The sequence below is a fragment of the Myotis davidii genome, unplaced genomic scaffold (genome assembly GCF_000327345.1).
Source record: "Myotis davidii unplaced genomic scaffold, ASM32734v1 scaffold54, whole genome shotgun sequence".
Classification (NCBI taxonomy): domain Eukaryota; kingdom Metazoa; phylum Chordata; class Mammalia; order Chiroptera; family Vespertilionidae; genus Myotis; species Myotis davidii.
The window spans coordinates 4570917-4585286 of record NW_006287915.1 but is presented as its reverse complement, the minus strand read 5'-3'; the positions used below and the strand labels follow the sequence as shown (position 1 = coordinate 4585286).

At 39.6% G+C, this 14370-nt stretch overlaps 1 protein-coding gene across 1 annotated transcript in view; it reads left to right on the top strand.

Moving 5' to 3' along the window:
• Positions 1 to 13420, top strand: part of TMEM19 (transmembrane protein 19) — a 15482-nt gene extending 2062 nt beyond the window's left edge. The window contains exons 2-6 of the mRNA XM_006759737.2: positions 1192 to 1305; positions 8079 to 8216; positions 8830 to 9084; positions 10419 to 10628; positions 11910 to 13420. Coding sequence (XP_006759800.1) covers positions 1192 to 1305; positions 8079 to 8216; positions 8830 to 9084; positions 10419 to 10628; positions 11910 to 12073 — 881 coding nt within the window. The 3' untranslated portion in view covers positions 12074 to 13420. The remainder of the gene's footprint in view (positions 1 to 1191; positions 1306 to 8078; positions 8217 to 8829; positions 9085 to 10418; positions 10629 to 11909) is intronic.
• Positions 13421 to 14370: the final 950 nt, after the last annotated feature.

Here is a 14370-nt window from a genome sequence, read left to right as displayed (position 1 = left end):
ATAAAACAGGATTTAAAGTGAAGATCCCCTGGAGCCAGGCACCTGATGTAAATGAGTGAAGCTGTCCCAGGCCTTTGTATATTAAACACAAGAGGAAATATTTTTCTCTTTCAGAAATAGTATTTTCACTTGTGTTTTTTTTTTGGTTGTTGTTGTTCTCGAACATTTGACCTTTGTCTTTCATTTTCCCATTTTTGATAGAAACATAGGCACAAGCAATAGTTCAGATTTTCCTTTACTGTAGCCACTCAGCCTTGGTGTTAGGGAGTCTGTCAGGAATGGTGGGCACGCAAATGGGAAAACAATGGTTCATCTAAAAGAGGCAGCCTCTGCCGGGTTGGTGTTGCTCAGTGGTTGAACTTCGACCCATGAACCAAGATGTTCCTGGTTAGGGCACATGCTTGGCAGCAAGTTCAATTCCCAGTAACAGGCGTGCAGGAAGCAGACAATCTATGATTCTTCTATTTCTCTATCTCCTTCCCTTCCTCTCTCTCTAAAATCAGTAAAAACATTTTTTAAAAAAAATAAATGAGGCAGCCTATAGTCAGTTCTGCCACATGGCTCAAGTTTCTAGTTTACAAGGCAGAAGCCAAGAATCTGGATTGGTATATGAAATCTAATCTTTAAATATTAACGCAAATAGTTTATTCTTTGGTTTTTATTTTTTAGGGTTTTTTTGTGGGTTTTTTTTTTTTGTCTTGTTTTTTTCGGTACCTCAGATTGTTTAAAAACGTTATGCTAGCCAAGCAAAACATCTATGAGCTGCAATCTTTGGAAAAATCAGTTGCTAATCATTGAATCCTGAGATATGTAGCATGTGAGAGGTTACTTAAAAAAAAAAAATCTCTGAAAGGCAGGGAAAAGAATAATTGGATCCTATTAGAAAGGAGTTTGTTTTGTGCTATTCTTGAGAATTAATACATGCTTCCTCTAAAAAAAAATTCATTTTAAATCTTCAAATATGTGTTAAATACCCATTACTATAAATAGTTGTAAATTTGGACAGAACTTACTTGGTTATTGCCTCTGAAAATATCAAGTCTCAACATAAATATTTTACACTGGTCACTTTATTTCAGTTTCCCTACTTTTGACAGTATTTCAATCTAGAATGCAGTTATCAATGTTTACAGCCGAGACTAAGCTATGCAAACTTCACACAATTTATACTCTACCTTTACAATTTTTCAGGTAACTTGCAGCCTATTTCTCCTTGGCGTTGGCTGTTTTCTGTGGTTGTTCCTGTTTTGATCGCATCAAATGGCTTTAAAAAGAAAAGTCTAGATCACAGTGGGGCTGTAGGAGGTATGTTTTGGTATTGAATGTTTAACCATGTAATAAGTGCATGATTATATAATTTAAACTCATGTTTTCTAAATTCTGAATATACGAGACTATAAATCACAATGTTAAAGTTACACATTGCTCAGCATTCCTATTCTGTCAAGTTTTCAGATAGTAACATACCCTTTTAGTGTAATGTACAAATTTAACTTCGTAATTTATAGCAAGTAAATTAATAGACTTTTGAGGACCTTGGTTACTCTGCTCCTTTGGTTGGATTAAACTCCTAGTATCTACTAGCAGAAACATTGGAGCACTCTCCCTAGGTGTGAAATAAAGGAGCCATTGGAAAAAATAGCTAACAGACATATTGATTTTTTCTTAAGAATTTTTTTAAAATATATTTTTATTGATCTCAGACAGGCAGGGGGAGAGAGAGAGAGAGAGAGAGAGAGAGAAACATCCATCGGCTGCCTCCTGCATGCCCCCCCTCTGAGGATCGAGCCCGCAACCCAGGCATGTGCCCTTGACCAGAATAGAACCCAAGACCCTTCCGTCCACAGGCCAACTATCTACTGAGTCAACCCAGCTAGGGCCATGTTGATATTTTTATATGATTTTTGTCTTACCATATAATCAATAAGTGTTAGGAATGGTTGTTATATTTATTTTGTAAATGTAATGTTATACATACTATGTATCAGGCACTGTTTTGAGCACTTTGGAAGTAATACCCTGTTTATAGAAAATAATTTGAACACTCTCTCCTTAAATATAATAACAGAGTTATGCTTTGCTAAAAATATTCTTTCTCAGGTATCCTTGCCTTGATTTTTATTATTCTTGATCTATAGCAAGAAAGGTCAAGTCCTTCTTGACGTTGTCTTCCTTTGATTTCCCTGTTGTATATTGACTTTCTCTTATTTTTCTGATCTCTACTTTTGTTTTGTTTTCTGCTACCATTTTCTTTTCTACCTTCTCACCCTTGGGCCTCCATTCATCTCTACCTAGCTTAATTTAGAATTAGAAGATGAGTATTTGAATCTTAGCATTGCTACCTGCTATCTCTATAACAGGGGTCCTCAAACTTTTTAAACAGGGGGCCAGTTCACTGTCCCTCAGACCGTTGGAGGGCCAGACTATAGTTTTAAAAAAGACTATGAACAAATTCCTATGCACACTGCACATATCTTACTTTGAAGTAAAAAAACAAAACGTGAACAAATACAGTATTTGTATTTGCATGTGGCCCATGGACCGTCGTTTGAGGACTCCTGCTCTATGATCTGTGCCACCTTGCCTAACTCCACAGAGCCTCACTTTATCTTTTGTGAAGTAGGACCTATGGGCTTATTGGTAAGGATCAAGCAAGATAATGTGTAGGACAACACATCTTTTAAAACTATACGAACATTCACCTTTAGTGATTTATTATCTATTTTCAACCATATTATAAAGTCCCTGAAGACTGCATAAGCGTGATCTTATGCTTCTGTGTTCTATGCTTCTTTAAATAGTGTTACACACATAATTGCTTAGGAAACATATGTACATTGATTTTAAAACCTCTGCTCTTTTCCTAATCACTTCATTCTATGGCATGTTAGTATCTTTTTTGTTTGTATCTTTTTCCCCCCTTAAGGACAAAAAATTGTAATGCTGATTAAAAATATAATAGTACTTGGAAATAGTGTTGTGGAATATGACTACAAGTCACTTAAATTTTCAGTGTTGTAATTTTCACATCTGCAAAATAGGAGGGGATAATAGTACGTTGGGCATTGACTTACCATGAGGAGTTATCCATGCAAAATGTTTAGCATAATACCTGACATGCATAGTAATGTTTTACAAATGTAAGTTATTGTTGTTTTTATTCCACTACTACTATTCATAGTCAAAGGAATTTTACTAAAGTTTATCATATTATGCCTTTACTGTGCTTGTTATGAAATTTATGAAATTGGCGCAGAAGTGACAGTCAGACACTTTGAGGTTCAGGAAAGAGCCTTTATTTAAAGCAGCACTTCTGGTTCAGGTGACCCTAAGATCCAGATCCTGAACAACCTGGACAATGAGACTTTCTCTATATATATTGGAAGGGTTAAAGAGAATAAAATGGGGTAGAGAAAGATTTATTGTGCTCAGCAGATATCTTGCAGAAAGCTTGCAGCCTTGAGCACAGCATAACTCAGATAACCAGAAGACACCTGGCATGGGAGGAACCAAGGACAGACCAGATAATTAAGAAGGGGCGGTGACTAGGCTATAGGCTGACAAGAATGTGCATTAGGGATTAATTTAGGTGCAGAGTTCCTGCTAGTCTCCTACATTCTTTCACAAATGGAGTTAATTATTGGCTAGCAAGAGAGTGCAGTAGAAAGCAGGTTACTGGGACTAATTCAGATTGCTAGGCCCAAAAATTTCTTATGCTCCCCATCATGCTTAGGATTGAGAAGAGTTTCAGAACTTCCACAGGATCTGGGTGTTTAGAGTCCTTATTGACATAGGAACACATACTCAATGTTGATAGAAGAATGAGAGGAGGGATTGAGGCAATGCTTAAAGTGAACACTAAAGCGGAGGGCTCTAGTCTCCTTGAGAGAATATTTCTAGAATGTGGAATAAATCACATGAGAGGATATGTGGAAAAATGCTTGTAAACTATAAAGTACTGTGCAGGTGATTTGCTCCAAAGAAATATTGTCTAGTCTAGTTATTCACTGTATTCCTTTGAACATGTCAGTGTGGTCAATATGTCATCAGGCTTTTGACTTGAAAGTTTGAATTTAATTTCTCTTACCAAGACTATTAGGCTTAATGGTTTACCTTTTTTTTAAATTCAGTTGTTCAACAAATATTTAGTGAGGGTTCCCTGTATGCCAGGCACTGTTCTGGGCACTTAGGATTTAGTAGTGAACAAAATGGGTAGAAATCCCACTGTCAGAGAGCTTACATTTGTAGTCAGGAGAGACAAATGATAACTATGCACCGGGCCTCTAGTCCTATATAATAAAAGGCTAACATGCAAATCGACCAAACAGTAGAACAACCAGTCACTATGACATGCACTGACCACCAGGGGGCAGACACTCAACACAGGAGTGTATCAGGGGGAGTGCTGCTCAGCCAGAAACCAGGCACATGGCTGGTGAGCGCAGTGGCAGTGGCGGGAGCCTCTCCCACGCCCACAGCAGTGTTAAGGGTGTCCAACTGCCAGCTTAGGCCCATCCCCATCCCCTGAGGGCTCCCGGACTGCAAGAGAGCACAGACCAGGCTGAGGGACACTCCCCGCCCCCAAGTGCACAAATTTCATGCACCGGGCCTCTAGTCAATAATAAGAGAGAATCATTGATTGGTTGCTTCCTGTACGCCCCCTACTGAGAATCAAATCCACAACCCAGGCATGTGTCCTTGACCGAAATCAAACCTGGAACCCTTCGGTCCACAGGCTGACACTCTACCCACTGAGCCAAACCAGCTAGGGCCTTAACAACTTTTTAGTCAACATAGTTCAGGTCTGGTATTCAGTCTTTCTGAAATGGAAACCTCATTCTATCAGGTACCCAGAGTTGACTAGAGCCAAGGAACCTGGTTTATGCTGCTCATTGTTGCAAGGGACTGATACATGAGTCAGAATGCTGCTTTATTCATCTGATAAAATATGGAGCTACCAGACCAACTGGAATGTGAACATCACTGTTCAGGCAAGCCCTATTCTTGTAGTCAGGTTATTTGAGAAGTCAAAAGATAATTAGAAGGTTGCTTAGGTAAGCACAAAGTCTGAGAAACAGTAATGCAAATCCACAGATCAAAGGATCTCCTTCCTTGTACAGTGTTCAACAAGTCTGCCAACCTCTGGTTCTTTAGGCCTTCATGTTGTTAAACAAAAAACCTCCACGGCCGAAAGCTTTTGTGAAAGAAAGGGGTTATTGAGTCATATGCTAGCCAGGAAAAAAGATCAGGTCCTGGGACATACAATACAAAACACCAGCAGCAAATCAGGTTGGAGAGACAGAAATGTCTTTATCTTATTAAATAGGGCATTATGGACTTACTGTTGAGGAGAACTGATGGGGCTCTTTTAAAGATGTATGTTGTTGCCCTAAGTGGTTTGGCTCAGTGGATAGAGCATCGGCCTGCGGACTCAGGGGTCCCAGGTTCAATTCCAGTCAAGGGCATGTACCTTGGTTGCAGGCACATCCCCAGTAGGGGGTGTGCTGGAGGCAGCTGATAGATGTTTCTCTCTCATCAATGTTTCTAATTCTCTATCCCTCTCCCTTCCTCCTGTAAAAATCAATAAAATATCTTTAAAAAATAAATAAATAAAATAAATAAATATCTTTAAAAAAATAAAAATGTATGTTGTTTTGAAAGAATTTACACTGGCTATAGAGAAAGAGGGGATGAAGCAGGGGCAATTCTAGGATAGATGCACAGTCCTTAAGGAAGAAATATTTGCTACTTTTGATTGGTTGTGGGCAACAGTCAGGAAAGTTCATTCATAAGCAGTATGCAGTGGCCTCTGGAGGTGGGCCATTCTTTTTAGATGGCTTCCTGGAAGTGCATTCAAAGCTCTAACATACATTCAGGAGTGCGTGCGGTCTTCTGTTAGTTGGACCACAGCTATTAACTGGATAATTACCGTAACCTCTTTCTCCCACTCTGTGGCCCGCTGTAATTTAATTTAGAGGATCTCAGAATTTTTCTCTTGTGGATGTTCTTATTTTGGGCTAACTAGCCTTCTTTTGATTCCCATAATCTTTCTCTAGGGAAATTACATGTGATACAATTGATTATATTTGAGTTTATTAAATTACAGAATTTTGATAATGCCAAAGATTATACCTAAATCGCCTTGGTTGGAATTTTGGGTGTAACTTCACACCTGCCCTCATTTGTAGACAGTGTGTAGACAGTTCTTACTTGCCCAGATGGCATCTATTAGGTACAGAATTTGCTTTTTTTAAAGCCAGAAGTCAGCCATAATCCTTGAGACTTCTAGTGCTTTGGAAGCACCTTATTTTGTTTTGTTTTTTAAATATATTTTTATTGATTTCAGAGAGGAAGGGAGAGGGAGAGAGAGAGAGAAACATCAATGGTGAAAGAAAATTATTGATCACCTGCCTCTTACACTCCCCCTACTGGGGATGGAGCCCACAACCCAGGCATGTGCCCTTGACCAGAATCAAACCCGGGACCCTTCAGTCTGCAGGCCCATGCTCTATCCACTGAGCCAAACCAGTTAAGACACTACCCATGATATTAATTAACATTTATTAAGGGGCTCCTACGTGCCAGAAAATATAATCACATTATAAAAATTATCTCTTTTAAATTTTTGCCGTAAGCCAGTGAGAGAGGAATTATTATTCCTCTTATTTCCTAATTAGAGGCCCGGTACACGAATTCGTGCACAGGTGGGGTCCCTAGGCCTGGCTGGCGACCAGTGCCAGTCGGGGCCTACTGATCAGTGGAAGGGACAGGGGAGGGACCACAGAGGTTGGCTGGCCAGGGGGAGAGACCACAGGAGGTTAGCCAGCACTGGGGAGGAACTGCAGGAGGTTGGCCAGCCGACCAGGGGGAGGGACCAGCTGGGGGAAGGGACTACGGGAGGTTGGCTGGCTGGCCAGGCTATGGGAGGAAAATGTAAAAAATAGAAACCTGGAAGACTTGATAGTCTTACCTCCCTGAGAGAACCAGAGTTAATTTGAAAATTCTTTGGACTAGCCATCCAAATATTATAATATAGAGGCCCGATGCATGAAATTTGTACATGAGTGCAGTCCCTAGGCCTAGCCAGCTATCAAAGCATGAGCGTCTGGCGTGGAAGAGCAGGACCCAGCTGACCTCTGGGCCCTGGGCAGCACCTGGTCCCCTGGACCCCCACGAGACCCCTCTGCCTGAATCACGGCACCCAAGTCCCCACACGGAGATGCAGTGAGTGCAGCTGGATGCTGTGGGCTGGGGCACAGCGTGGGCCTCTGGGCCGCCCAGTGGCGCCACACGGAAGCCAGGCAGGCAGCATGCTCTCTCCCAGCTGGCCTCGCAGACCAGCTCCTCCATGAACCCGCAGGGAGCTCGACTGGCCCCTGCAGTCCCAGCGGCTGCGGCCCAGCTCAGCCAGAAGAGGCCGCGTGGGTGTCGGGCAAGCTCCTCACAGGCGCCTGCACCTGAGCATGAGGGGCTTCCCTGGCGTATTAACCCTGGCGTCCTAGGGGGGTAGCAGGAGGGATGAGAACGATGAGAACGAACTTGGCAGACACCCCACATTCTCACCGCACCTCTGTCCCCATCACCCCCGCCCCCAGGTAGCCGGTGAGAGGTCACAGCCCCCCACCTGGGTGCCGCAGGAGGTTGGTCACCAACCCTGGTGGTCAGTGCATGTCATAGTGAGCGGTTGAACTCCCAGTCTCCTGGTCGAACGACCACCCAAGGGGACGATTTTCATATTAGGCTTTTATTATATAGGAGGATAATATATATAATGCATATTGTTTAATAATAATAAAATCATATTATGTTCTGCAATTCCATTATAAAGTGTTTCTAAAATAATATTTTACATTTACATAGCATAGTTTGCATGAAAGGAGGTCAGAATGTGGTAAGAAATACATCTCAATTTTACCAAAATGACATTTAGTTTACTGTTTGGTAATCTTAATTGGTAAAAATGGAAATGTACATTTCAGGTTATAATGTGAAAATAACCAGGGAAAAATCCATTCTTTTTTTCACAGTATTAATGTATGGATTAAGTGTAATTCTGTGTGTATATGTGTTTCTTTCAGGGCTAATAGTTGGATTTATCCTAACTATTGCAAATTTCAGCTTTTTTACCTCTTTGCTGATGTTTTTCCTTTCTTCTTCAAAACTCACTAAATGGAAGGGAGAAATAAAGAAGCGTCTCGATTCAGAATATAAAGAAGGTAACATGAATTATATTTGACATTATTTAATATGTTTTTATTTTTAATTGATTTCAGAGAGAGGAAGGGAGAGGGAGAGAGGAATGAGAAACATCAATGATGGGAATCATCAATCAGGTGCCTCTTCCATACCTCTCACTGGGGATTGAGCCTGAAACCTGGGCATGGGCCCTGACCCAGGAATCGAACCATGACGTCTTGGTTCATGGGTTGATGCTCAACCTCTGAGCTACACCAGCCGGACAATGTTTGACAATATTTCAAAGAGTAACTTTGTTTCATCCTAACATATAAGCTTTTAATCAAAACATGTTTAGACTGTTGAAATAGATAAATGTTATATGAGAATTAAAGTAGTAGCCTGATTTAATTTATCATTTTTTCACAACAATAACAAGTAAGAGCAAAATTTTAGAAGCACTAAAGTCTTTCATTAATTATTCTAAAACAATATAGAATGTGGGCAAAGGTACCTTCCCACTTTTAGTCACTTAAAAAATTGTAGTCATTTTTCTTTTCTTAAATGTTAAAATAATTAAGTTCCTATATCAGCATAATTTTCCTTCTGAGAAGAAATCATTTCTTGTCCTTTTTTCTACTTGTTTGCTGCTAGGCGGGCAAAGGAATTGGATTCAGGTGTTCTGTAATGGAGCTGTACCCACAGAGCTGGCCCTACTGTACATGATAGAAAATGGCCCCGGGGAAATCCCAATAGATTTTTCCAAGCAGCACACTGCTTCCTGGTTGTGTTTGTCTCTCTTGGCAGCACTGGCCTGCTGTGCTGGTGACACATGGGCTTCAGAAATTGGCCCTGTCCTGAGTAAAAGCCCACCAAGGCTAATAACAACGTGGGAGAAAGTTCCTGTTGGTGAGTCTTTATTTAAGTTTCTTAAAAAAACAAAAATGAACAAAAGAAAAACTTTGATTTATTATGTTTCTTAGTTAAGAGTCTTTGAAGAATTGTTAGTCTCCTTGATTGGAAAATTGCTGTAGTCTTAAATTGCAGAAAAAGTTAGCGAGCCCTAGATAAAACAATACAGAAACATAGAGATTGATTGACAGACATACCAGTGAGAAAGGAAAAGGCAGGGGGAGGGGTGGGGAACAATAAAGTATTTCTTGAGGGTCTAGTACAGTGATGGCGAACCTTTTGAGCTTGGCGGGTCAGCATTTTGAAAAACCCTAACTTAACTCTGGTGCCGTGTCACATAATAGAAATTTTTTGATATTTGCAACCATAGTAAAACAAAGACTTATATTTTTGATATTTATTCTATATATTTAAATGCCATTTAACAAAGAAAAATCAACCAAAAAAATGAGTTCGCGTGTCACCTCTGACACGCGTGTCATAGGTTCGCCATCACTGGTCTAGTATGTGGTTAGTGCTTGCACATGTATCTCCGTTTCCCATTGCTATTGCCAACTACTACAACTTCTTTGTCATCTTTGTCATTGCCTTGTCCTCTCCTTCTTCCTCTTCCCTTGTCTTATTTTCCTCCTTTTCTATCTCCTCCTTTTCTTTTTCTTGCTCCTTCTCTCCTTTTTCTTCATCATTATCATTATGAACAGCTAACGCAGTGGTTCTCAACCTCCTGGCCCTTTAAAACAGTTCCTCATGTTGTGACCCCCAACCATAAAATTATTTTCGTTGCTACTTCATAACTGTAATTTGCTACTGTTATGAATCGTAATGTAAATATCTGACATACAGGATGGTCTTAGGCGACCCCTGTGAAAGGGTCGTTCGACTGCTAGAGGGGTCGCGACCCACAGGTTGAGAACCGCTGATAACGTATTTGAGTCCCTACTCTGTGCAACGCATTGATCTACATGAATTACCATTAAGTACTCTTAATAACCATATGAATTGGTTCTTTGATTATTTCTATCTTACAAACAAGGAAATTAAGGAATAGAGAAGTCAGGTACCTTCACTACAGTCACAGCAGAACTAAGATTGAAGCCGGGCAGTCTAGCTCCACTGAACCATTCTACTTCACTGCTTAGAGTATCAATAGTTATTGAGGAGAAAAGACTGTTTTCTAAGTAGGCTATGGTCTTAGGATCTTTGGATTAAATCAAAGAGAGCCCTGTCTTTAAATTACTCTTGAGTGGATAGGCACCAAAATTTTTTGCTTTCCTTGACTTTATTGTTTGCTGATTGTTAACTAGATGATTTTATCCATATTTCTTCTTCAGGGACCAATGGAGGGGTTACGATAGTGGGCCTTGTTTCCAGTCTCCTTGGTGGTACCTTTGTGGGCGTTGCCTACTTCCTCACACAGCTGGTTTTTGTTAATGATTTGGACATTTCTGCTCCCCAGTGGCCAATTATTGCATTTGGGGGTCTGGCTGGATTACTAGGATCAATTGTGGACTCATATTTAGGAGCTACAATGCAATATACAGGTAAGAACATTACTTATAACTGCAACTTACTGGTGTGTTAAAGAAATGGGAAAGAAATACGGAAAATAAAAGGATATGACAATGAAAACAACCCGAAAGACACCAGGAGTTTAGAGACCAGGAGTGATAAGGCAAAGTCTATTCTATGATTTTGATTTTCTTACTCTTTTTTGTTAAGCTCATTGAAAGAGAATTAGTCCTGCAGAACAAGGAGTAGAAGCTGTGTGGGAAACAGATGGTTTTGCTAATGGGACTTCATTTAATCCCGGGAAAGCAGAATGGGATTTGCTTTCACTTGTTTTCCAAGTCCATTTGAGAGACAATTATTGTACTAATCTAACTATACACATGTGACCTTTTCTACTGTGACGTTGTGCTTGCTTTCCTCCCTACTGAGTTTTTAGCCCCACTTAAGATATGTGGGAGAGGCAGTTTCCCCAAAAGGTTTCTGTGCTTTGTTCTGAGGCTCTTCCTTCTTGTCAGTGTACTGACATATTTTGTTAGTATATTTTCTCCACATGCTAGTCAACTGCGTTTTCTCCTTTGATTCATATAATGAAGAGACTGGGAGTCTGGAGAAAGTTCCCCTGAGTACTGTCCTCCCAATTCTCATGCCCCAATATAATCTGCTTGCCCTTGCGCTCCCCTCACAACCAATCAAAATGTTTGTGCTCTGTTTTTTTAGTCTCATCTCGATGCTAAGGAGGAATCAATCTGATTTTAATTCACACTGAGGGCTCAATTATTGTACTCACACATGCACACAAACAAGTTTTTTTAAAGAGTTTTATTCTAAACTGGGCTCTAACTAGACAGATTTCTGATCGTATCGGGTAGGTTGAAAAACAATTGTGGGCTGTGGACAGGCTAATTCATTCAGTAAGTCTTGGCGTGCTTCCTTTGTGCTGGCACCAGGCTGGGTCCTGGGCATCCATTGCAGAGGCTGCTGACATGACCTCTACTCTCAGGGGCCTTAGAGACTGGTCTTGGAGGGGAACCACTAGGAAGGCAGGCCCACTCTGCCAGTTTCATGTCATTTCTGCTTTTCATATTCTCTTTTCTACTCTGAATGAACTCCAGCAGTGTTGAGAAAACAGTATTGAGGGGTGCTGGAACCCATCTATTCAAAGAGGCCTTTTGTAATAAAGGGTTCCATATCTCTCACTGTATAGATGATCCACTAAAGTCATCTTTCAAAGATTATTTCCTTTGGAGGAAAAAGGGTGTTTTTTATCAAGTCATTTGGGTTTTGGACCTCACGTGGCTTCTTTTCCACTCTAGGTTTGGATGAAAACACTGGCATGGTGGTCAACAGCCCAACGGATGAGGGGAAGCACATAGCAGGGAAACCAATTCTTGATAACAATGCGGTAAATCTGTTTTCTTCTGTCCTTATTGCTCTCTTGCTCCCAACAGCTGCTTGGGGTTTCTGGCCCAGGTTGTGAACTTTATCTCATTTACAAAGGTTGAAACTGTGGTAAATTCAGCTAAATTTGCAATCCCAAGTTTCATCCTAAGAAGAAGAATTATAATGGCAAAGGGATAATGCCAGCACCTCTCGTATCCCCTTGTGATGGAATTCTACATTTTTCCTCTCATCAGTTAACACGTTCCAGTGAAAGACAAGAGTACGTAGAACTTACCCATTTTTTCTTCTGCTGAATGGAGCTTCTTGAGCAATGAAACTACAATGCCCCCTGTATATTGGCATATGTTGATCTGAAAGCTAATATGTTGAAATGAAAGTTTCTACATGATAGATAAAAATTTTGTTTTGTTTGTTTAAACTAGTGTGGGGACTAAAAGTCATACAATTTAAAAATGGTTCTCAGCTGTGCCAGAGAAATGCCACTGTGCCAGTTGCCCAAATGTTACATCCATTTTATGTGGTTTAAACTGATGTGCGTGGAAGTCTGAATAAGTGTAGTATCCTGGACTTCTTCCATTACTTGCCATTTACAATTGTGAAAGGTGTGTAGTTTGATTCCTAGGCTGTGAGGCCTATTCCATATTTGTTCTTCCTTCCTCGGGGTTAGTAATAAAAATAAAATAAATGTCTTTTTCATATGACCATTGAAATGCATGAAAAAAAATATTTTTAAATAAAAGCAAGAGAAAGCTGTCCTGTATCTAAAAAATATGCACCTTACTATACGTTTCAAATGTAATATTTTTAAGGTGTTTTCTAGCTGTCTTTCAAATGTGTATAGGAATCTGCTTTACATTGGCATACCAAACAAAGAGTTACTGGAAAATTATTTGCTAATCTAGAATATACTGGACGATGGATGCTATGATTTCCTGTGACATACCTGTTAAGTTGTGCTCACCTTTACGTTATAGCCTCAACAAAAGTGAATTCTACTTTTCAGTTTTGTTCCTTTCTGTGATTAACTGTGTTCTAACAGATTTTTATATGGTGTGGATTATTTTGCTAAAAGTACTTTAAAATATTTCTCATGTGATTTCCATACCTTTCTTTCCCTGAGGAGAAAAGACTGTTTTCTCAATAGGCTATCACAGTGAGGAAAAACTGCACTTAGCCACCAAATCCTTGGTGAATTGGACGTGCTTTAAAGATGTAAACACAATTATGCGGCTTAATTATTCAATTTCCTAATGGAGTATTTATAACTCCAGAAGGTCCTGAACATTTAAAAAATATATGGGTCTTCAATATATGTTTATTAAGTTAAGTTGTTTGACTCTAAACAAGTTTCTTTAAGTCATTGAAAGTTGATAATCAGAACATATTTCTGGAAGAAAATAAAAAACTAGTTCAGGCACCTGAATATTTGAGGACTGTGATGATTCCAACATTTCTTAATACATGTGATGCAATATTAATGGTTTTAGAACTAATGAGTCAGAAAATGATTGTAAGGCTGTATTGGCAGGGCAGGTCTCCTGAAATTATTCTACCTGCCAAGATTAGACATGTTAATTCTTTCATTTATCATAACTTGCCCTCTCAAAATTTATTTTATACATGTAATGACAACTCTTTTTTTATGTTTGGATTATTTTAATTAATATTTAATTACTTAAGTAATATACTGAATTTGCTTTTTAAATAATTAAAACATTAAAGATAAAGTTAAAAAATCTATTGCTTCCACTTTCCCCTCAACAAACCTCGCTCCCTCTCCCACCTTCTCAAAGAACTTTGAATCATTTCTACATAGTAATTGTTTGGGGTATATTTTGACACACTTTCTTTTTAATCAATGAAATTTTATTACTGTCATTTTGCAGTTTCAACTTGGATGCTTACATCCCAGAAAAATCTATTTTAAAAAAGATTAGAGCCCTAGCTGGATTAGAGCCCTCAGTGGATAGAGCGTCAGCCTGCAACTGAAGAATCCCAGGTTCGATTCCGGTCAAGGGCAAGTACTTCAGTTGCAGGCTTGATCCCTGGCCTTGGTCCGGGTGCATATGGGAGACAACCAATCAATGTCTCTCTCTCACATCAATGTTTCTCTCTCTCTATCTCCTCCCCTCCCTTCCACTCTCTCTCAAAATCAATGGAAAATTATCCTCAGGTGAGGATTAAAAGAAAAAAAAAAAGACCAAAAAAAATGTGTAAATCTAAAGTTTTTCTCTTTCTTTTTAAAGATTTGCTTTTGTATGTTTTTTTATTTTTTATCTTACTTATTTTATTTTAGAGGGATGGAGGGAGACAGAAACACCAATCAGTTGCCTCCCATAGACACCCAACCCTACCCAGATAACCCATAACCTG